Source organism: Platalea leucorodia, assembly GCF_965183815.1.
Source record: "Platalea leucorodia genome assembly, chromosome: 2".
In the NCBI taxonomy this organism is placed as follows: Eukaryota; Metazoa; Chordata; class Aves; order Pelecaniformes; family Threskiornithidae; genus Platalea; species Platalea leucorodia.
This window is the reverse complement of record NC_138824.1, coordinates 71,828,717-71,852,883: the sequence shown is the minus strand read 5'-3', so window position 1 is coordinate 71,852,883 and position 24,167 is coordinate 71,828,717. Positions and strand designations below refer to the sequence as shown.

At 38.3% G+C, this 24,167-nt stretch overlaps 1 protein-coding gene across 5 annotated transcripts in view; it reads right to left on the bottom strand.

Annotated features, from left to right (window-relative positions):
* Positions 1-1,535: 1,535 nt before the first annotated feature.
* Positions 1,536-24,167, bottom strand: part of INPP4A (inositol polyphosphate-4-phosphatase type I A) — a 51,600-nt gene continuing 28,968 nt past the window's right edge. For 4 of the 5 annotated variants that reach the window (XM_082304573.1, XM_082304575.1, XM_082304574.1 and 1 more), the window contains exons 16-23: positions 23,445-23,617; positions 21,867-21,990; positions 20,989-21,115; positions 18,534-18,674; positions 17,102-17,199; positions 13,889-14,001; positions 13,377-13,531; positions 1,536-4,557 (exon numbers count right to left, since the gene is read on the bottom strand). In XM_082304573.1, the coding sequence (XP_082160699.1) occupies positions 4,425-4,557; positions 13,377-13,531; positions 13,889-14,001; positions 17,102-17,199; positions 18,534-18,674; positions 20,989-21,115; positions 21,867-21,990; positions 23,445-23,617 (1,064 nt within the window). In that variant the 3' untranslated portion in view covers positions 1,536-4,424. The other variant, XM_082304577.1, reaches the window with a different exon arrangement.

Sequence of the window (24,167 nt, the reverse complement as noted above, 5' to 3'; positions counted from 1 at the left end):
AGGTGGGTCTTAGGAATGTTTAGAAATTCAGAAACTGAAAAACGCTGAAAAAGGTTACTCTTGGTTACCAAAACTACCTACAATTTCTTCTGAGGACTCTCTCTCTGGTTTAAACAAGTGTTTTGCTATTTTTTGTTGTATTCTTCTTGGTTTTCTATTCTCTCATGCATTTTTTGCGTTGCATCTATTAAAATTTCCTCTCTTTCGTCAGAGTACCTGTTTCAAACTTCATGACGTTACATTTGCGACATCAGGTAAGCCTCTCCAAAGTGCAGTTAGCGCCTGTACACGGAGGGCTGTGCCACAGCTTCAGGTCCTGCCTGAGGGCTGTCGTACAGCAAAAGCCACGGCAAAGAGACGGAGCGAGTTGCGGTTCCACACCAAAGCACGCGGTCGTGGCTGCTCCCCGCAGCTCCCCATAGCATCTTTTCCAACCCACGGACACGCGTATGTCCTTCGTGCAGCCACACTTCCACAGGCAACCCGGGTTCACGGTCGCCTTGGGTTTTGACTGGAGCAATCTTTATGGAGGCACGTACGTCAGCTTCAAACAAGTGACAAGCTCTCTAATAGCTCAGAATGCCTTTTAAAGATGTTAAATGTTCAACCATCTTTTAAACACCTCACCTTTTTAAATTAAAAAGAACACCGGTAGATACTTTTTTGACACCAATTTAAAAATTTTGAAATACAGATATGTATATATACACACATGTATGTGTACCTATTTTGCATTTGCAATTTAGGAATTCCCACTTGTCAAGCATCTTCTCTTTCTGCATTTTGAATGAAAGCAGCTTGGGTTTTTTTCTGGTACTAATTTCCTTTCTGTGTAACTAGAAAAACTAATTCATTGAGCCCCACCTGTGGTCCTCAGTCCTCTTTCACGCAAATAAAATTGTATTTGGCAGTTCTCAAACATCCAGTGACAGGAGAATTACATTTTTATGTTCTATTCTTCATATTTTATAGAAATCAGAATGCTCTGGATTATTGTCTGTTACACTATTATATAAAATCTATTTAACCTGAAATCAGAATGCCAATCAACAATGACAACCTACCCCTGCTGAAAAGTAGCGTAATTACTAAAACTGCTGGAGGGATGAGTTGGCTGAAGGGGAAGCAGCAGCAGAGAAGGAATTCTGTTAATGGAAGGAAGAGTGAAAAACACAGAACGAAGCTCAGGAATGTCTTATAGAAGATTCATGGAGAAAGTATATAAAATTAAAAAAAAAAAAAAAAATCTCATACTGCTTCTTTGTTTACCTGTTGCTGCTGAGCGCATAGCACGTGGGACCAACTGGTGCCTGACTTAACTACAGAAAATTGATAGCAGCTGTACTTCAGCAGGGTTTAGGAGTAACTACTTCCTGGCTTGCATACCTCTGTCAAGTATCTCCATACACAACTTAGCTTAATATATTCTCCAACAGATAAGGCATATCAAGTCAAGGAACCTGAAAGTGTTTATTTTAATTTACCACAAACGCATTAAAAGTAAGCCACCATTTGTTATTCTTGTCAGTTCTTTATTGGTTTTCATCCTAAAGACTAGCACATTTACAGCATACGTGGATTGGATGAACTAGAATATATAAAACAGTAGCCATATGTTTATGATATATTAATACTGCCCAAAACCAAATAAATAAAAATATTTCAATGCACGAAGCCTGGCAAATACAGTTGTGTTGGGACAAAACAGTGTTGTATTATACAATAATTTTACATGTATAAATGAAACAAAAGGCAACTGTGCTGTAGGTACTTTCACAGAACATACACAGAACATACTTGGCAACAGTTTTCTTTTTTTACCTTTGTATGTTTTATAATTTAAAAAACGTACTCAAAAAAGAACATTAGACAGAACTTCATTTTACAGTAATCCTTAAATTCGCCTCTCCTGTGCAACAGAAAAGCTTACTTCACCCTTGTGAAGCGTCCTATGTGGATTTCAAGTTTCAGTTTTTCTTTTTTGATGAACTGCTCGAGATCTTACTGTTCATTATGCCCTTTAAACAAGCCATTCGATGTGCATGTACTGACCATGCGGTATATACAAAATGTCAGCTGGACAACAATGTTTTACATGTAAGCATACGGAAACCAGAATATTTTAAACAAAATAATGCAGTACTTGAGACCGGTATTCCACCACTTTAAAAAGGTGAGCAAAAACCATGCACATACAAAATTCGGCAACTTTTTCTGATTACATTGGTATACAAAATAAATAAAGGCTCGCTAAGCGCTAGAGTAGATCTGATGATTGTTGGCCACAGCCTAAGAGAGTGGCTCTGCTAATTGTTACAACAGACCTCTTGGTATTTTCTTCTGAAGCTGAACATTGGAAGATTTTTAGTGTAACAACACAGGATTTAAAATATAATTAACTATGTTTGAAATATACAAAATAAAATTATCAACTCATAAAAACTAAGGGATAGAGAGAGTATCATTTATACAAAAATAAATGTAGCATTTAATAATGGGCCAGGGACTGAAGGTTGAGCAGAACTAATGGAGTAACACATCTAAAGAGATCCCACTGAAAAGTTTTTCACCATACATTTGTTTACATATTAACAATAAAATAAAATAAAATCAACATTTATTAATTGGCGAACGGGGTTTGTAAAATTTCCAAGGGACTGTTCTACAGTAGATGACTTGTTCAGACCTGGGATAGGTACTACAATACATTGATTTTGCGCAGAACTCGGTGTTTTGTTATCCTAGAGAGACTGAAATAATGGTAACAACCTAGATCAGCAGAACTCTCTGACCTGGCTTTGTGACGTGCTGCTCAGTGTTAAACTGCAAAAAGCAAAATGCAAAAACTGCTAGGCCTGGAACCCCCAAACCTACATGGGAGCAGAATGAACATGACTGATTGATAGAGCAGTGACAGCACAGACAAACATCAGTGAGAGGGAGAAAGAAATCAGAAAACAGCCATATACTTACCTGGCTGTTGCTACTCTCACAAGAATAAGTGAGCAGATTTTTCTATTCTAAAGCTTATATCCTTAGGAACCAAGAAGGAGAGGGCACAGTGTGCTGAACAAAGCTAGCTAGAGATGACTTAATCCTGTTAAAATTTGGACATGAATGTTTACCTGCTTTTTAAAAAGGTATCTTAGCTTCAAAGGCATTCTTTGTGAGATTATTTCTGAGGAGATCTGTTGAACATTTTTTATCAAATGCTATCAAACTGATCACCTTAGTCATAAGCTAGAACACATGTGAGGTTCTCACACATTAGCAGTAGCACGTGAGCAGTTCCTTTCTCTCAACATGGGGCATCGCTACCTTCCTCAGAAATACCTTAAAAACAGTCATACTGCCCCCCCAGGATTCTGAACATCTGCCCAGGTAAAATGCAAAGGTAAACAGAAACCAGTTTTGGTTATGGAGTAAGGGGGATGCGTTGGGCACTTTGAGTATTTTTGTATTGACATACAAAATTGATATGGAAAAAAAAAAAAATCAACACTAATAAAAAAATGTAACCCCCCGAGATACTAATGCTTACAATCCAGAAGTGATATAAAAAGCTATGGGTAAAAATGTGTTAATTAATATACAATACCATGGAGCATACCGAACATGTCACCTGCAACATGAGCAACTTGCTTGTTGCACTTGCCTTATAGTTTGCAGGGGCAAGGGGCACTGTTGCTGGTATTAATGGTTAAGCATCATTATGTTTTTGAAACCTTTTTTAAAATCAGTTAAGATGTGTGCCCAAGTCCATCTCTGCTGAAGACGACGGGAATTTGTTTTATTTGGACAGAACTAGAAACTAGACCTCATATGCCTGGCCTTTTATGTATTGTTAATTTCATATATGAAGATGGCATCCTCTATACAGTAAAACAATTTCTACTCCTGGCTTTTATTGTGCTAATTTTTTTTTTTAAAAGTTAAACTTCTGTTTCTTGATTGTAACAGTGCACTTTACAGTTATTAGACTTTCTAGGATCCAATCCCTTTTTATTTACAACTTTTGAGTTTTACTCTCAGTTTTAAAAAGTTTATGAAAAGCTCAATCTCAAGTCAACTCAGTATAAAAAGATGTTATGTGAAACAGCTGCCTACACGCCATTCCTGAAGTCCTTGCCCATCCAGGAGGTACCTAGCTATTTGCATATAGGTAATTATTAAGTAGCACAATATCTGTTTGTCTTACATACACTGAAGGCTATTTAAATGGGCAGAGAGTCATCACACTATTCTCAAGCTAAGGTGTCAGAATAACTGTTACTATAGATTCCAATTCTGTAAGTAACATGCTCTGTATAACCTAGCGAAACGTACAAAAAGGTTATTTATCTCTTCTGGATGACAAAATCATGTATTAATCTAGAGTGTATCCACAGGTTTTAATGGAACAGCAATTAAAGGACATAGTATGCTTATGTTTCAACTTTTCCATAAGTTCCTTCTGGAGGCCTGTAATACTTTGGGAAAGCCTTCAGCTGCAGGGAATTAAATGCATACTTGCGACATCCAACATTCTTCATTGTATTTTCTCGCCGACAACCCTCACTGGGGAAAAAAAACAAGCACAAAAAATGACAGCAGTAAAAAGGAAAAAAAAAAAAAAAAAAAAAGACTTAAACTAAGATGAAATGAACTGGTTATTTAATAGCATTAACAAAAAGTTGGTTATATTTAATGAGCGTCTAATTAATTTGCCACTGCAAATATTAAAAATGATGACTCATCATACAATGCTAGTAAGAAGCACACAGAATGGATACATGCTATGTCTGACTGGTAGTTTTGCATTTCTAAAAAGCAGCAGTGCATCTACTGAAAAAGTTCTCTCATGATGGTTTCATGTATTTCAGGGTACACTGTTGTGGAGTTCACATGCCGCTTCATTGCACAAGGGATCCCAAGAGATTGCTTACAAGCAGTTCTGCTAATTTATTAGTATATTAAGCTGAAAAAGAAAAACTGCTGTTCTCTCAGTAAGAGCTTTACAGTAATTTCATTGTTCCCTGTATGTCAGTATTATCAGTACTTACTTAAAGATTAGAGCTGATACAAAAATAATGACTTTCCGGTTATCTCTGCATGCATAAATTGTCTTGAAAACCAACATAGTCTAAAAAAAAAAATCTTAATCGTGAAATAGCAGCTTTGTGTGGGTGCAAAAAAGATTGGCTGCGTTGGCAGTCACGACCCCAGTGAAACAAAGCTGTGCAGAATTTAATTTTTACCCAGTGTTTTGGTGCAACTGCCCCACATTACAAAGAGGTTCTGTGCTACAATAAAAAACTACTCCAGTTTTAAGGCTTCTTTACGCTTGTAAATCTACTTCAGAGTTCCTTTGATTATATCCAAAAACAGACGTACAAAGAGGAAGCACTATCTTTTAAATATATATTATAAATCAATTTAGGCTTGCAGGAGAATGTCTTCCTTGATAGAGAACTGGAACCTAAACAATGATTTAGTACTAGAACTTCATGGCAAAGTGTACAGTACACCATCTTATGGTGGAAATGTCACGTTATGCCTGTCTTGGAGATGGCTGCAGCATCTATCGGGTAAACTGTGGTCATCTGATTCCAGAGGAGGGTTTGGATTCTGGTTCAGTTTGAAAGCTCTCTGCTCTGACCTCACTGTTCTTCTAATTTTGGTTAATTCAACTGACTAACTCTGTTCTGTATGTACCACCTAGTTTAACTTCATAAAACATTGTAACTTTTTGCTCTAAGAAACAGTTTAAGTTTGAAATTTGCCTCTGGAGCACATTCCGTGACTGCCTTTTATAGAACGGATCGTACGTGATGACACTATTTTTATGGCATTGTTTTGTATTTTACAGAACCTGCCCACAGGCTGTTGCAGTCAAATAGATTCATCAAAAATTTGCACAAATTATAGTTCACAGTACTAATAAAAACAGTAAGTTTAAATAGCATATATGGGATAGCGGATGAGCATTTTCACTCCAAGTGAATCATTCTGTTCATAATTCATTCCACTGCATCTGGTTATTGCACATGTCCCTCTATGGCACAGGTGGGCCACAGAGATGGTGACAAAGATGTATTTCACACACCATTTCATGTGCCAGAAGACTGCTGGAGACACATAAGCAGTATGCGCTACAGCATTTTAAATCTGAATGCCTGAACGAAAGCACAGACCAAGCTAAAAAAGAAAAAAAGATGAAAACTTGTCCCCACCAAAGTTTAAGAAAAAAAGACAGTGTTTTCAAAAAGCCTAGGCTTTCATTCCAGATGAACTTAAGGGTGGTCTTACTGTAGGCCTAATAATAGTCATGAGCAAAGCCTTCATACTTTATTTAAACAGATTCATAATCTCCAGGAGTTCAGTGGAGATACTCCTACTAAAGTTACTTTCACATCTGGTTAGACCAAACCCAGGACACTCATCCCATTGCAAGAACAAGGCCACAGTCCAACCTGATATTCCTTCACTTTGTAAAAAGGTAGATTTTGGAACCCATAGCAAATGAACCAGTGTTAATCAGAAAGGAGAGATGATTTGTATGAAGACGCAGTGGTACTAGGTATCAGCACAGGACATGGATATGTCCAATACCATCATACCATGATTTTAAATCTCATCAGCAGGAAGGCTTTCCCTAAATTCATTGCAGCTAAAAATGAATAGGATACATGTGTACATATATGTGTGTGTGTATATGTATGTATGTCTGTCTTTCTGGGCTTTTTTTCTCTTAAGAACAAAACTGGAAGAATAGCGAGGAAAAATACCAAGAGATAGTGTACTGTACAGTCTGAATTCATGAAGACACAAATGTAACCACATACTTTTTTTTTTAGTTAGAATATTCACCAAATTTAGGATTTTATTCTAATTTTTATTCTGTGGGTTTTTTTTCTTTTTTTTAAGCTTTCTCTCAGAAGCTTTCAAATTCCATTAATACTCATAATAAAAGCTATAGCTACCTATGTTTTTTGAGCAAGTTAATAATAGTAGAAAATAGAAATCACAGTACTAGAAGAGTTCTCCTCAGAAGCCCAATTTCCTATTATCTCAGGCACCAAGCGAAGTAAATCCCTTTATGAATTTAGCAAACTACATTAAATGAGGTTAGGTTTTTTCATCAGCTATTGCTACTGACAAGCTCTGTCAGGCCACTGCATCAACAAAATCTTTCTATTTCAATAGGCCTCTCCCAGTTTGGTGTTATATATAAATGATGATCAAATTTCAGCTGCAATTATTCTGCGTGACTAAACTAGGTAAGCCATTTTAGTCTCATCACTTAAATAAATGTTAACCTACCATCATTCGTTTACCACTAAGTCACTATCAACATCATAATTTATTAAAGCTGTCCAACACTTAAAAATAGAAATAACAGTAATATTTAGTCTAGTGTAATTAAAACAAAGCCCAATGCAAAACCTCAAACCCACCTACTAAAGGAGCTAACTGATACCTCCCTCTTCTTGCCTGAAAGATTAAAGACTAACTTCTAGGATGATAATGACCCTGTTTCAGAATAAGTTTTATAACAGAGCACCTGAAACAGATGACGGATCATTAGCAGGCTAATGCCAATTACATCCTCTTCCTAGTCACAAGTCATTCTCTTTATGTCTTTAATACAATTACAAAATGCAGATCTACAAATAGAATGAAATAATTCTGCATGCAGCGCACCGCAAGTTGTTTTTTGAGTGGGTACACTAGTCTATTGGAACATACTTAACCATGAGAAAGGAACAAGACTATGGTTCTACAAACTGTTCAGTAATGTAATTTGGATATTATGCTTTGAAATGAAGGTAGAAATTTGTTTATTTCTTTAAATAAATTTCTTATAATTTCTTATAAACCCCACCCGTATTTTTGTTTTTCTCTTCATACCTCGTAAAAATGAAAGGCAAGATTAGCATACACCTTAAATATACAAAAAGATACAAATTCTTTTCAGACAGAGTTCCTTTCTCTGGAATACATGAAACAAGTAACACAAAACTATATTTGGTAAGAGATCTTCAGGCCGGCTAAAGTAACGAGGTAACAGGCCAATGTCAGACTATGTTACAAGCACTGAAAGCAGAACAATAATTTAAAGTTTCAATACAATTCTTTTTGATAAAATAATTTGATGTATATTTACAGTTTAGTACAATAGAAACGTAAAATTGTAAGGCATAATAATAATTCTTGGCAGACAATGCTATGACACATTCCTTTGTCCAGCAGGTACCAAGTGGCAATACACATTCAAGCACTTTTTTTGTTTTTGTTTTTGTTTTTTAACCTTATCTTCACTTGCAACGTAATCTGGCCACCAGGTATGCTATGCTCAGAAACAGCCACACAATCAGTAAATTGGGGCTGAGAGCTAGTAAAGGAATAGAGTAGAGGAGGCTGGGATCTAGTCTGAAATCTCGGATGGGCACCAAGCCACTCAAGTTCTTCTGGGTGACTACCTCCCGTGTTCCAATGCTGTGAAAAGGAAGAAGGTTGGGAGGAGGGAAAATAAAACAGAAAGGAAGACGGACATGCAAATGAATGTATAAAAAGAGATGGCAACACAAGGTGGTCAAGAAAATGAAAATACATGGAAGAAAGCACAACAAAACCAGAAGATGAAGTAAAAGAAAGAGTGGAAAAACATCTCAAAAATATGTATCAGCACAATTACAGAAATAAGGAGAGGGAAAGAGAATAAAAGAGAAAAATAAGAAAGAAGTACTGTAGTCTACTGAAAATAAACACATGTAGGTTGAACATAAATGGTTTTCCATGTTCATTCTTTCAGATTACCAAGCAATAATATCCCATGCTGCTCTGCCATGCTTCCGCATGCTGCAAAGTGGAGCTCTGAAAAGCAAGCTGAACATGAATAACCATTGTAGTATTTGACCCTTTCAAACATCTTTCCATGTAGTCTGCAGTGAAATAATTTAACTTCTTAACTACCTGCTCAATATGTAAACAAAAGCCCCAAACCACCCACTGATTTTTCTGCTTCAACGTGAATTCAAGTGTGTATCAATATGCTTTCCAAAATGCATGTTTCTGAAGTGCCTCAATACATGCATATGAAGGCAAGGCATGCTGCACAGCCCGTCTTATGATGCCCCTGCTTCCTCCATTGCTTTGAGCACAGAAGGCCTATAGCAGAGAACACCTCTTCAGGTAACCTGAGGCTTTGTAGTGGGGTGTTTCATTTTGGATCACTCTTATACCCTGCGCAGTTCAACTCTACTTTTAGTTTACAAAACCCAACAACTAAACGCAACCTGTGAGCCTGACCCTGTTAGAACAAGTACACTCACTCCATCCATAAAGGGTGACACATAACCTTGCTGGTTGCATAGCAAGGTTGGGTAACCAACAGACAATGTCTTGGAAGACATCAGAGATACTCTGGAGGTGGTGAAAGAGAAAAATAGCCTTCAGATGTTGGCAACACTTCAAGTCAAATGGAATTAGGTGGGCAGGGAACTAAACCAACTGTATTTCTGATCTGGATTAACACATCCAAATTGGTGATCACAATATGTTTTTCACTCCTGGTGCCTACACTGGATAAGGGCAGATTGAGTCTGTGATGCCTATGAATCCCAGTTATCTTTGTAGTGCTGGAGGAGGGGGAAATAAGTACCTTTGAGAAGAACCCACAATCACACACGGCAGTGGGACGGGCAAGTAGGATACACAGCAGTATCTAGGCTTGACTCATTTCCACCCCGAGAGGGGCACAGCCCTGAGACTGCACTGAACTATAGTGCAGGTTTGAGTTTTCTCCACCAGCCGATACCTAAAGGTGGACATACCTAAAAGAAGGATAAAAGGAGCACCTGAGCTCAAGGCTGACCTGAAGACTGGACTTACAAGTCAATGCAGCTGCAGTCTCCCACGTATTTGAAAGGCAAGTACTCTCCTTCCTGCCTGGGCTACTGCTGAATAATGAGAGCACATACAGGAATGTATCTGGTACAGGTAAGAAAAAACAAATATATTTGTTGGCAATTGCCTGGGCATAACTATGCACTGAAAGGTACTCAAAATATAGAAAGACCTCTGAAGGAGATGGTGAGGGAATATTAAATCAACTGGAGTGTGATCAGTGAGCAGAAAGCTAATGTTGACTGGAAAGTGGTGGATAAAGGGAGTGTGGGGAGGAGGTAGAGGAGTTGGGAACGAAGGAGTGAAGTACTTGGGCCTGGGAAAAAAAGAGGTTGTGGAGAAAAGGTATTTTAATTTTTGTCTTTGTTTCTTACCATCCAAATCTGTTGGCAATAAATTAATTTTCTTTAAGTTGAGTCTGTTTTGCCTGTAACAGTAACTAGCAAGTGATCTCCCTGTCTTTATCTCAACACACAAGCTTTTTCATCGTCTTTTCTCCCCCTGTCCTGTTGAGGAGGGGGAGTGAGAGAGTGGCTGGGTGGGCGTCTGGCAGGTGGCCAAGGCTAACTCACCACAATTTTATTCTTAAATCAGGTCAACCAGTGAAGAAATCCAACCAAACTTTTAATGGTTGTTTTATTGCAGTGAGTGGTTGTATCCAAACATGACTAGAAGCAGCTAGAAGTGATTATTTCCCTCGCCCTATTTCCAGCTGCTTTTCAAGAGCCCCTATTGGAGACAGCTCTTCTCTGTTGGCTGAACTGCTTGTGTCACAACTTCCTAATTGGTTTAACGAAAACCTTAAACGTGTAAAGGATTTTGCTACCCAGGCTGATTTTGACTGAAACTGGATTAGACTATATTCACACACACAGCTCCACCAGCGTATCTGACAGGACAGTAATCTGGTAGGAGGAGGGAGGGCAGGGAGACACAAGTCTAGTGGGGAGTGTTGGCACTGCTGCAGATGGAAGAGGCTATGTGATCCAGCTGGACTTTGACTCTTGAGCTGCCTTTACGGGCCAGGTAGTCGTTTCCTCTGTAGCTTCGACTTCCAGACATAGGCTGAGAGTTACTATATATTTGATTTGGGACAGGAAAAGTTGTGACTTATTTACAGAAGAGTGAGTTTATTCTAATAGGATATTTGTTTCTAAGGTGAAAGTCACAAACTTGTATCTGTGAATTTCTACAAGAATCCACAAGGAGCACTCAATGTTCCCTCCCTGATGTCCATGCTCACTGAACAAAATTATCACAGATACGTAATTATCACAAGACTAGGAAGGAAACAAAGTCCCTGAGAATGAGTAAGTGGGAACTAACACCTCTGAAGACCAGCATCACATGGAAGAAGAGGGTGCTTTCTTAATTTTTCAAGAACAGTGTAAGCAAGGATGCTTTTCTTCTGTGGAAAGTTACCAGTAGAAAAGAAATTAAGCACTTTCTTTGACTCCCACAACTTAATAGTGCTTCTTCCCTGCCCTTCCAACTGCTCCAGAAACTTCAGAAGCCTTCAAGACTGAACCGAGTACTCCTTTTCTTGTACAATTACACAAATAAAAGATCCAAGTTAAAAGAAAAAGCAAGTTTTCTGAATGCCCTGGAAGTAATTTGCAACTCTCTCACTTCATATGTCTGTCATCTAGGTCAGGTTATCCTGTCCAGGTTGAAATGGGTTTGGGTAGAGTTGGTATCCTACATATTTGTTCCATAATCACATCTCTCTCGTTAAGCTCTGTTAATTCTGTGCCATTGTTCCCGAGCAGAATTGGCAAATAATTTTAAAAACACAACAACCTACCCCAAACAGCAATGAGATGTGAGGAAGAAAGAGTAATGGGCTTGAAGAATGGTCTAATCTTAGTATTCCTTCAGGACTAGTCAGTATTTGTTCTGCACAATCTCTCTTAGTCAAAGATTTAACAGAAGAAGAGAAAGTCACGTCTTTCACCTGTTAGAGCAAGTCCCTGATGTTGCTAGAACACACTAGCCAAAGGCTTTGATTAAATTGGCCCTCTTTCAATATCCCTGTGTAGGTCAACATAAAGCAATGTGTTTCTTGGGTCAATATTTTATCTGATTCTGTGTTATATTAAATTGATAGTCTGAAAGTCCAAAACAATGTTATTATTAACTTTTGTCTCTACTGTGTCCATGACTGCATTAAAAAAAAAAAAGTTAACTCAGTAACTAATTTAAAGAAAATAAGATTCCTAGTATTATACTCGTTCAGTTCTTATTCTTACTAAATAAACTGCAACAAAGCTTTTTTTCTTTCAGATGTCTAAGTTGACAAGTTGCATAATTCAAATAGAGATATTTGAGAGCCACTTAGCTTCATTTTAAGTCAATAACTTCTCCCTCAAAAAGCTGTTCCGAGCTTTGTTTCTAATACCAAGGTTTAACTACTCTCTGAATGCTGTTTTCAGGTACTGTACTAACCCTGTAACAATGCAGCAAAAAGTGCAGCAAAAAAGTGAAAATAGAAAAGTCCAGTGACATCCAGTTAGATGTAGATACAAAACCCAAATTATTAGTGTAGGAGGCTGCAGGTGTCATTATATGAGACATTTTCCTTCTAGGTAACTGAAGAGTAAGAAAGGGTCAAACAGCAAAAACATACAGAAAGGATAAGAGAATTGAACACTCTAGAGAATTTGGTGAGAAGACACACAGTACAGTACATTCAGTAAGAGTGAATGTTGAAAAACAGGACTGAACAGCATTGTTGAACTACATTGATAAAGACTAAAGCTAGATTTCTTATCCTTTCTTTTGGTATGTGAGTTACGGAGTTTTCCAGCAGTGCTTGAAACAAGGCATTGAACAACAGTAAACAGATTTTCTTTTTTTTTTTTTTTTTTTTTTTAGTACAGTATTTAATTCTGCAAACGTCTCTGCTGCTTCAGAATACAGAACATCATTATATTGATAGGACAACAGCACACTGACACATTGTGATGAAATTTGGTTGCTGTATTGCGAAACACTCGTACTGACATTTCGCCCAGTGAGCGGTGTTTCACTGCTAAAGAATACACGTGGCAAACCAGTGCAAACTGCAAGTGTCTATGTTTCCAAGAACAAAAGACAGGTCATCCCTGAGAAATCTGCCTGATCTAGAACTAAGAAACCCAGTGCTATGACAGTTAAGGTAACCTCAGCATTAACCAACTTTCAAAGACGCACCAGTTTCCTGTTCTGTAAGCTCAGCATTAATTGAAAACACGTTTTTACATGCTCCTCTGAAAACTCCTGATTCACTACTGAAAACTAACACCCATCTGATCCAAATCTGGTAACAACCAGATTTAGCATATGCAACTCACTAATACATGCAGGGAGGGATGAATTCTAGCAGCCAGTTTTGCAGTTTTCTGGCTTTATTTTACTTTTTTTACCTTTTGATAGAAACAGAGACCACTGCTCCTCTGCAGTTTGCATGGTTCCTCGTTTAGGAATAAGTGACAGAGTCAAACTCTTACCTCCTCATACACTCCAGAGCCTGGGTGAAGACCTGTGGAGCCATTCCATGTTCGTGCTGTAGGATCAAACACTGCTCTAGGGTGACCGACATGGCAGTCCTATCCTTGGCACTTTTACAGCTTGTAAATCGAACACCATTTAGTCTGCGGCATATCTAGAAATGGGATATACAATTCATCATTCCTTCTTCATGCATAACCTTCTGTCAGAGAACACACCTGTACTTCTCCTCCTCAGAGAGACACAAATGTTGTGTAGGACTTTGATGCCAAAAGTTGTCATCGTTGAGAGAGCAAAGCTTCGTTACATGAGTTGCAGGTAAAATACTGATGTGGAAAATATATTTTATCTCCCCATGTCTCATTCTAGAGGAGGATTAACCTGGCAGCATTTCCAAGCTATATGCAAGCAAATGAAGAAATTCGAAAATAGCAGTAATAAAAAAGGGAAAAATACATATGCATACAGAAAATCAACTGAACTATGCAGAGATGCTTAGATTAATAAATACCTCAGCAGCTTGCCAAAGGATATCAACATTCTTATTTTTCCTTGCATGTACATTTTGTCCCAGAAATCTTAACAGTTCAGGCAGGCACGTCTGACTACGAGATCGAGGTAGACCTTTATAAAACAAACAAAACCAACTTCACTTATTTACCTGTATTCAACATTTCTACAAAGATAAGTTACATGGAAAGCGTTCCTACATGCCTGTTGCAAACACAATCACGTTTTCTTGAAACTATTAAAGCTTACAACAATTAATCCAATTCTTAATGGCTTAGTGCCACCAACAAAACAAATTCAAGCTTCATTAAACTCAACTGGAAATATACATTCAGGTTACTTAAAACTTCAGGGGCTCAGAATCTGATAGCAATATAACAACAGAGTGAACAAAGGGAGCAAGATTGGTATAGTATCTTGGTTTGTGTGTCACAGATGTGCTTGCTTTCATACACTGTTCATAACTGTATATAAACATGTAACTGCCCATATTATCACCCCTCAGAGGTCACAGCATATCATGCATGTCCCCACAGAAACCCTGAAGATGTCATTTTATACTCTGTGCATATTTTCAATTTTAAACTTGTGAGCTGGCCAGTTTTCCATTACAAGAAATACTCTTCCCAATAGGACACTGCACTCCCACGATCTGTTTATTAATATTTCACTAAGTGGAAAGAAATCAGTTGAAATATTTCAATACTTCAGAGTGCTTTCAACAGTCATCTTACATGTTCAAAGTGTTACACATCATCTCTTATACATGTAGCAAGATACTCAAAGACAATCAACAAGTATTAAATAGGTAATCTTTTTTTTTTTTTAAGGGGTAACTACAGAGGACACCAACTAAGGCTGTGACTGGATAGGTAAGGCGGTATGCACTGGTAAAAAATGACTATGTGACAAAAAGAACCCTGCATGGGTGATATATGAGGTTTTCTTTTTGGACCATGTCTCTTCTCACAGCAGATAGTATGTTAGCAGTATTGGGTCTACCCTGGTCTGCTCTGCCTGAACTCTACACCTAGAAAGTAATACCTGTTAAAAAAAAAAAAAGGGTGCACAGACCATCTCCCCAGGTATTTCTAAGGACAAGGAGAGCTAATGGAACAAGGACAAGGAGCTAATGAAGGTAAGACAGTCATTCACTTCTTAGAAATTCTGCAGTTCTTAGAATTAAGAGCACAGGGACAAAGACAGTGGATCAGGAATCAGTTTCCCTTGTGTATTGTTCTTGAAGGGAACATTTCCTACAAGCTGCCAGCAGATACTTCACCGGGCCTCTTGTCCTCTGAAATGATCGGTTTGGTTTTCCTTTTGCCTGTACTTACCACAGACTACACCACTGGCTGGTCATAATAACCACCTGTTTTACAGTTAAATGTAAAATGTTATTCTCTCTTGACAAAGGTTCATGGAAAAGTATGTTTCACTTTGTATGTTCTAAATATCACCACAGAGGAGGTACAAAACACACCCTCAGACCTTCCTTATGACAAGCACAGTCCCAGGTTTGTCCATATAGTCTCAGCTTTTCACAGAGCATCTCTAACACAGCTGCTGGGACACCCGCAATATTTTTTTCACACTTCTAATCAAAACTTTTGCTTAATGTTTATAACCACAAACCATTTGTCCAAGCTGGATTGCAAAACCACGTACAATATGTCTGCATTTACCCAGAACAAACAGTGAAGCAGAAGAAAGTTTTGGTAGAGAACAGATTTTCGCCCTTTGTGGTATTCATTTCATGTGGCAGGGATCAATGTAATGCCAAGTAACCAGAGTAAGGGAGAAAAGGAAGGTGAACACAAGACTATTCTGTTTTCTTTCACTGTTAAGGTGCACGTTAATGCCACCTGTCCAACGCTGCACGCCAACCTTATTCACAACTTCAAGTTACTTGAAGAAAAACCTCTGGTATCAGGAGTGAGTGTTAGCGGTAAATGAGAAACTCAAGGTCATGACACCAGTGCTGTTTAAGAATAGAGGAGAATAAGTATAAAGTTGAAACGAAGTCCAAAAAACATGAAAAGAGAAGGAACAAATGACAGGAAAGAAAACAGACTGCAGGATAAAAAAAAAAGTTTCAGTAAAAAAGGCAAAAGCTAAAAGATGATTGGGTCAACATCAGAGGTTTGGGGATGAGGGAAGAGACTGAAGTGGAAAAAAAAAGTGAGCAAAATCTAAGAGGAGAGGAAGGAGCTGAATGGGAACTATTTTTATGGAAGACTATGGACAAAGTAAGTAACGGGGAGAAAAGCAGAACAAAAATAAATTGATTAATTTTTGCACTTTACAAGAAAGTTTGATGCTAGACTAATACATAATAAAAAAAATAAAATTTTGCAGCTAGAGTTTCAGAGAATTAATTATGGAGGATTACGAATGCCCAGAAGGAGGGAAACAGCTTCTGCTCTCAGCTGCATCAAAAAAAAATCCAGGGTAACTGAAAGTACTATAATGTATAAGAGACAGAATTCTCACTGTCCTGTTGCATGTTGCTGCATTTGTATTTCTGCAATAAAACTGCAATTGTGGGACCCATGAAATTAGCTTACAAGAGGTTTGATACTAATAATAACGAATCAACGAATTTTCACCATTTTTGTCATCACATGTAAATAGCATTTATGCCACTGCCTCCCAAAAAAACAGTAACAAGCACAAAATTTTCCTATATAACCAGTAAAATTCAAGCTTGTAGCTATTGTCTCTCTTCCAGGTGCTAGACTTCTCTGTTCCTGGCTGCAGAGGCAACAATTATAGGAAAGTGCCAAAGGATAAGCAGAGGGAAAGTGATTAAGTTCCTAAAAACTGGCAGTTGCTCTCTGTGCAGGTTATCGTAAGTACAGAGAACGTGACCAAAAACTGCACATAAAACTGCTGCTGCTATGACCTGTCACTTTTATGCCTTCCCCTCATGGCAATCTAACTGCCTAGCTGCATGTTTATACGGTACATAATGCCACTTAGAAAGACTGGCAAAGTAAATCTAAAAAGGAAAGTTAATCAGACTGACTTTTAAACCTCTTGAATCTGCTCTACTTAGTACTAACATATTAAAATAGAGTCGCATCATTTCTTGGTGGTTACTAATGCTGGTGTATCATCAACATTTAAACAACTAACATGAAGCAAACAAATTACAAAATCAGCCTGAATTGTGCTGTTCAACCAAATTTGCCATTAATTAGCAAATACTTACAATCATCAGGCAAAACTTCCTTGAACTGCTCAAAATAGGAATTCAACCGCACTAAGCTTTCCATGTTAATTACTTCTTGCAGTGAGGTATCTCCAAACCTTTAAAAGGTGAAGAAAGGAACAGTTAAGCCCAAGGTAAAAGGTTTCTCACCTTCTTCGAAGACAACTACACTTGGCAATATGACTACCAGAAAACAGTTTAAAGATTCATCCCATGAAATTCCTAACCATTCAAATGCAGAGTAAAGTGTAACAGAGAAGTGTTGTAGTGATTCATTACAGAAAATATGAGTGTGAGGGCAAAGTGGGAACAAAAGTGAAAGAAAAATCTTGTAGAAAATAGTACTTAAAATTCTTTGGCTTTTGTGTCTCTCTTTCAATATTAAATACCCATCTGGTAAATCATTTTGCCAAAATTCAAACTTTTAATAATGGATTTACTAGTTTAGTTCATAAACTAATAATAACCATAACATCAGTAGATAGGATTGGGAACTTCGACTTCAGATATGTAAATGAGAAATATGGATCTAGGAGTAATAAACTGTGAATGGAATAAATATTGTCAACAATGCCATGATTCATCTCATCTAACTCTATCTACGTACATGTATATGCACACACAGTGTTGACATCTGTAACTATGCTAGTCACCTTGGGCTCTCTTTATAGGCAACAGAGGACAACAGTCACTGCTGGAATGCCTTTGTTAGACTTCTTCTAGTTGTCCACTATCATACTGCACACTCCACCCGGGTACCAAGGCTGCTGTCACAACACGCACGTGCCTGACTTCACTGGAGCCCTCCATTAGAGCAGTGCTCTGTCAATGTGTTCTTATGGCCCTAACAGAGGGAAGCTCTGGTGGCTCTTCCAAAACTGAACAGTTTCCCTAGCAAATATAATTACGTAATTATATTTTTCAGCTTTACAGGAACAGTGTTGCATTACATAAGTACAGCAACGATATGATAAAACAAAGGTCCGTTATCCTGGTTTTTGACAGTGGCCAGAAGAGGGAGTCTAGGGGAGAGTGCAAAACCAAGGGGCAAATCCACAGAGATACTCAGAATGGTCTCTCAGCCTCTAGTGATCTGTCACTCACAGAGGTCTCAAGTCACAAGCAGCACCTCTGTGTTAAATAGCACATGACAGATTTCCTCTTCTGTAAATTCTCTTCTGAACCACATAAACCTGCATTAGACTCAAAGCCATGAGGTAAGGAGCTCCACAGCTATGTGCCATATGAAGAAGGACCTCCTTTTGTTTGTTTTGCATTTGACAGCTTCATTTAATATTCCCTTGTTCGTGTATTGGAGAAACTGAATCACTGTTAGTAATGCAACAGTGAAACTCCACAGAGACATACTTCCATCAGAACAGGAGATTGCTGAATTGCCATTAAGGTTGAGCTTGCATGACTGAATACATACTTCTCTGCTAGGGTTTGCTGCTCATTGATTCCCACATTGAAAAGAACAGGCTGAACCCTCAGTAACATGCCACTTTGAATCTCTCGCGGCAACAAATCAAACAAGGCGCTTGGCAAAGGGATCCTCACATTAAATCCATCACTGAAAATAAACAAACAGCTATTAGACATAAAGATCAAAAAGCTACATTCCGAGAAAGTGTTATTTATGTGAAGAGGGATAACATCTAGAACATAATACGACTATTAAAAAATAAGTATCAGTCAAAACTGAGGACTTTAAGGAACTGCCGTAGCTCGCTCCTAATCAGAAAAGCTATTCTAGTTCAAAAACAAACCTGCAGCAACCTGTAATGTTGATTTTAGATCCTCATGTACATTTCAATCAGATCTGCCAATTTCCTGACAAAAGCTGATTTTGCTCTGCTCATTAATACTGCAGCTCTTGTACAACTTGGGTAGAAAAAGCCAAATCTTGGCATGTCCTCATCTCATCAAGAGTAAAGTATATTTGATTTTAAAATGATAAAGGCATGTGATGTTGCACATGCATAAAAGGATACATTTTTGGATACAGTAAGTAGTACTGACATTTCTGAGCAGAAAGATAGAGGCAATGATAGTAACGACCCAAGCATAAATTGAAGGGAGAGCTAACAAAAGCACTGATACAGAGCTTATGACTCAGACCTACAGGCTGTTCCTGCAGCACAACAGGTTACCTTGGGTCAGCTGAGCTACAGCAAAGCGCACTCTGCATGCTTTATCTCATGGCAAACATGAGGTAACACAACTTATCTTATCCCATAACATCAGTGTATGTCATATTACCCTATGTTGGAACTGCCAATACAGAAGTTACTGAGGTTTGTGTGTTAACCTATCAGCAGCAATACCTCGGTGTTACATCCAAGTCTTTACAGTGCAGAACTCTCAAGTATAGCATATACTCTCAGGTATAGCAAAAGAGCTCTGGGAAGTATATAATAAGGTAATGAAAATTGGTCTGTCCCACATTTACATTGGATGGACGCACAAATCCTATGCTATGTCTGAAAGCAAAAAACCTATTTTCACCTATACATGTAAAGCTTCCAATAGTTTGCACCAAAATAAATACGCACGATTTCTTTCTTCTCTTTCTTGAGTAAAATCTAGACAGCAAAATAACAAGCAACTCTATCAGACCTGAAACTAATGAAGACTGGTTTCCTGCTGATTAGTGTCCTATAGCTGATGGCAAGTTTCAACTGAAGATTTTCTTTGAAATGAATTTTCTGTCAGCTGTCAGCCACTTCCACAGGTCTCAGCAATTTCCGTAACATACATGATTGTACTGCAGACCTCCTTCAGCCAGGGCACTTTTCATTGCATGTGAACCTTAACTTAACAAAATTCCTCTAAATGTTTTTATCTTTGAAAATTCTAGCTCTTTTTCAGATGTGGAAGAAGCTGGGCAAAGCTCCAGGGGAGCTTGGTACAGCACACTGTAATCGAATAAGCCTTATTTCCTCCAGAAATCAGTTTCAAAACTAGAAGATTCTAAAGACTCTGAAATACAGAAACATTAAAACATTGACTTTTGTGAGGCCTCTGTCCTTCCACAGCTTCCTCCCTGTCTGTGAAGTGGCTCCCTCTGGGCAAGAGCTCTATTGCAGGGGCCCATCAGCCCCAAGTCAGAAACCAGTGCGAGGCCAGTTGATAGGCAGGCTGAGGCATTCAAATTGAAGTGTGACTCTGTTGTAAACGCTTCCCATCACGGTAAAGCTGTAACAGATCACTCCCGCTCCACTTGACGCGAGAATGTGAATGTATGTTTACTTCAGACTTTTAAAATAAAAATTGCTTTTAAACTCAACCTTGAAAATATCTCTTTTCAGACACGTGGCCAAAATGTGCAGCAGTCTGGTGTTTCATAAGCATCCGTAAGTTAAAGCCAGCTTGGCCCTGATAGTTTGGAAATTGATCCTAAAGAGGCCTCACCTCAGCAGCAGCCCATCAACTGCCTGATACACGTTCTGTGTTCCGCTGTGCTAATGGCGGCCCATTACTCAGTGGCATACAGTAAAGCACTGACCAACTGATCAACAGCAGTGCATTTTACACAATGAGATCACCCTCAGAAGTCAGTCCAAAATTCAAAAACAGCACAAGTGCTTAAGAAAAGATTGAATGCTTCTGGCTTATGATTGTGGAAGGCTACGTCAAGATGATATTTATTCATAAAACAATACTGCCACGGTTTGAGCCTTGCCATATATCCCTTTTCAGCTTAGCTCCCCGTAAAATGAAACATCAGTAAAAATGAGTTAGTCCACTTCAAAACATTGCTTTGAAGTTCTGAGGAGAAAACCAGCACAGTACAACAGCACGTAATTCATTTCAAGTGCAGTATCCCTGCTTCTCCCATCTGCAGTCCCACCCCACTTCCTGCCTGACCCCCATTTTTTTTTTACCGATTTCCAGTGATGACCGGCAGCATGTCAGTAGATGTATTTGATGTGGCCTGAGTTACTTTAAAGGTTACATTCCTCAAGTCCATGATTCCCAAACTCATGTCCTCCAGCATTGCCAGCTCCTCACCTAAATCAAGGAAGAAAAAGTGAATCATAATCATTGCTTGTTACATACAACTTCCCTTTATCAATTTGATGACGACTGTAGGTCATCGCTCTTATAAAGAAGTTCTATGGATGAAGAAGCTCTGGAGCCCAGGCCTTCACCTTGGCCTACAGACTGCAAACAATGGCATGACTGACTTTATGAGTTCAGCAAGGTTAGAAAATACCAGTTATCTAGCACAGTCCAGACTACCGTTCTTCAAGTAGATTATATGCTGATTTTCCAGTTTAGACAATGCTAGTAAGTACTTCTCAGCATTGTCACAGCCATGATATCCTTTGTGTTGGAAAAGTGTGTTGGAAAAGTTACATTGTGTTCTGGATTTGCTCACTTTGTACTGTAGGATTACAGGCAGTCAAGAAAATTAAAAAAACATATTTTGGGCACAGTTTCTCTCAGCTTACCAAAATTGTAATACATTTCTTTTCTGAAAAAACGATCAGTATGATACTTTTTTTTTTAAACCTTTGACATAATATTATAAGGCAAGTACACTTTATGTTTTAGAAGTAATTCAATTAAATGCGAAGAAATTTACAGTTGTTAGCTAATTAAGTACTCCAGATATAATCTGGTTCTGCATTTCAGTTTTCAAAATCATTTGGTAGCTGAGCTGCAGATTGTCCCAAACACTCATGTTCTGCTGCAGCCAATTTAAAGCAGAATTTGCTGACTCAACAGCTGATACCACCCACTTGCCCTGTGCCTTTACCGTAAGTGCTCAGCAGGCTCTCAAACTGCGCCAGCAAGCCAATGGTGTAGAGTTGTCTTAGAAATCCATCATCATGCAGGCAGTTCCTCAGCTTGATAATGAAACCACAAATGAGAGCTGTCAGCTGTCGGAGAGAAAACAGACAAGAGTGAAATGATTCAAGACAAAAAAGGCTCTTCAGCCCCAAACAGAAACAATATCACATATAAGGGGTATCATAAAATCTGTCTGACTGATGTTCTTTTCCCTTAAATGTCATTCTTGTTTTCCTTGCAGCTGAAGAGAGACAACCACCAACAAAAAACCAAAACATTCATAAAATTAGATTTAGGGCACACTGCCTTTGTCTTGCAAGCTTTCCCAAAATGGGACTGCTGTTGATCTCGCATCTATTTGTTTTCTGGACACAATCACTTGTATTAGGGCCTACAACTTATGAATTACAAAAGAGTCTTCTTGGAGAATTGTTTTTGTTACAGATGTAAAAGCAACACAGCTAGTTCCAGGCCATGATTTTTTAGAGTATGAATCAACGATTTTTTTTTTTTTAAATGACATTTTAAGAAAGCTTAAAAATGCAATACCTGTTTGCATTATGCAAAGATTCAAACTCTAGCATTACGAGATATTCTGGACAAGGTCCTGAAGACCTAGTACTAAGATCTAAAATTAGTACTAGTCTTAAATTCACTCTGTCAACAAAGGAATTTCCCAAGTGATTGCCATATGCTATGTACACAGGTGTATGACTTTGTTACAGAATTAAACAAAAGGGAATAAAGTTCTATTTATGATGGGTAAACATATTCAAAGTATTGAGTTTAAAAAATTATCTGCAATATGAAGTGGGTTTTGTATAGAAAATTCCCTTAATTTATCTCTATGAGATATTACATTTTGGGACAACCGCCCTACCAAACAATGTCCAAGAGATAAGCTGTTTGAAATAAATGAACGAGAGACTGATTTCATGGGGAAGCAGACACACTACAGAAGTGTAACGGGCAGAAGAAATGTGGAAGTTCTTTAGTGCAGACACCTGCTCGTCAGTGGCTGACACAAGAGACCCCAGCAGGCTCAGAAACAGAACTTCTAGGAAAAAACCTCCAAAACAGCACCCATTTCTCTCCCTGTAGCTGGACTTCTCTCCTTAGGTACTGCAGGTCCCGTTGGTTTTCTCGATGCACAAAACAACAAACGGTAACCAAGGGAGTACACTTTCTGCTCATGTTTTTTTTTTTTTCCTCCTGCTTTCACATCTTACTTCTGGTTTTAGTTTGGTGGCATTGGAAGGCAAAGGTTGTTTCTGTAGATAGCAGTGTATTTTCACTGATTCTGGATTTTTTTTTTTTTTTAAATAGTGAATTTATATCCAAGGGGACACTTAAGTTATATAACGTGAAATGCGTGTAAGTGACCAGTAAGCACAGGATAGCATAGCCTGTGAGACGAGATCACGCTGTTAAACCCGAGAGTACAACAGATCTGAAAAATTCTGAAAACAGTCATCTTTCATATTTCATATAAAGCTGACCACATGTCAAAGTGCAATCAAATCATGCATATTTGCTTGCTTACGGTTTGGCAGAAGACAACATCCCTGCGATACTGAAGGCTCAGGCAGAGCCCTATTGTTGGGGCACTGTCCTGCATTAATAAAAAGACCATGGCTTTCTTTGCCTTGTCACTCATCATGGCTACGCAGTCTGTGAGTGTGGTCAGCAACGGATAAAGAGCTTCACTCCATTCACCTGGTTAAAAGAAAAAAATTAGCAGCACTGTAAGTACTCTATTTGAATCAAACAAACATGCATTAAGAAGAAACTTCCTGTTGCAAGTCAAAGTTGTTGATAATTCACATTTAGGGCTTGTTTTATTTTGGCTGGCTGGTTACTCCCTGCTTGTTATTAATGAAGTAAGATTACAGAGTGCTTATCGCATGAGGAAAATACAGAGAATTTTACTCTGTAAGGCTGTTATGACTTTCCTGATCATGTAATAGCTCCCGGATTTGTGCCCACAGAACAGGCTATACAATAGCTGATTTGGAAAGTATAACAGAAAGATGAATAAGTATATGCACAAGTGTATATACTTACGTATAAAGGTTCAAACACACCCTTTCACAGTGCATATATGGACAGACAGTATGGAGTCCATCGTATAACACAAATAGCGAACATCTGCTTAGCCATTTCTGTCAATGAGATTTCTCCCAAGCATCTTGCCTTTGAATCTTTTGTGGACTCACAGGTGTATTGTTCAACTGCCTCACCATCTTATTGATCCTTGTTGCACCTC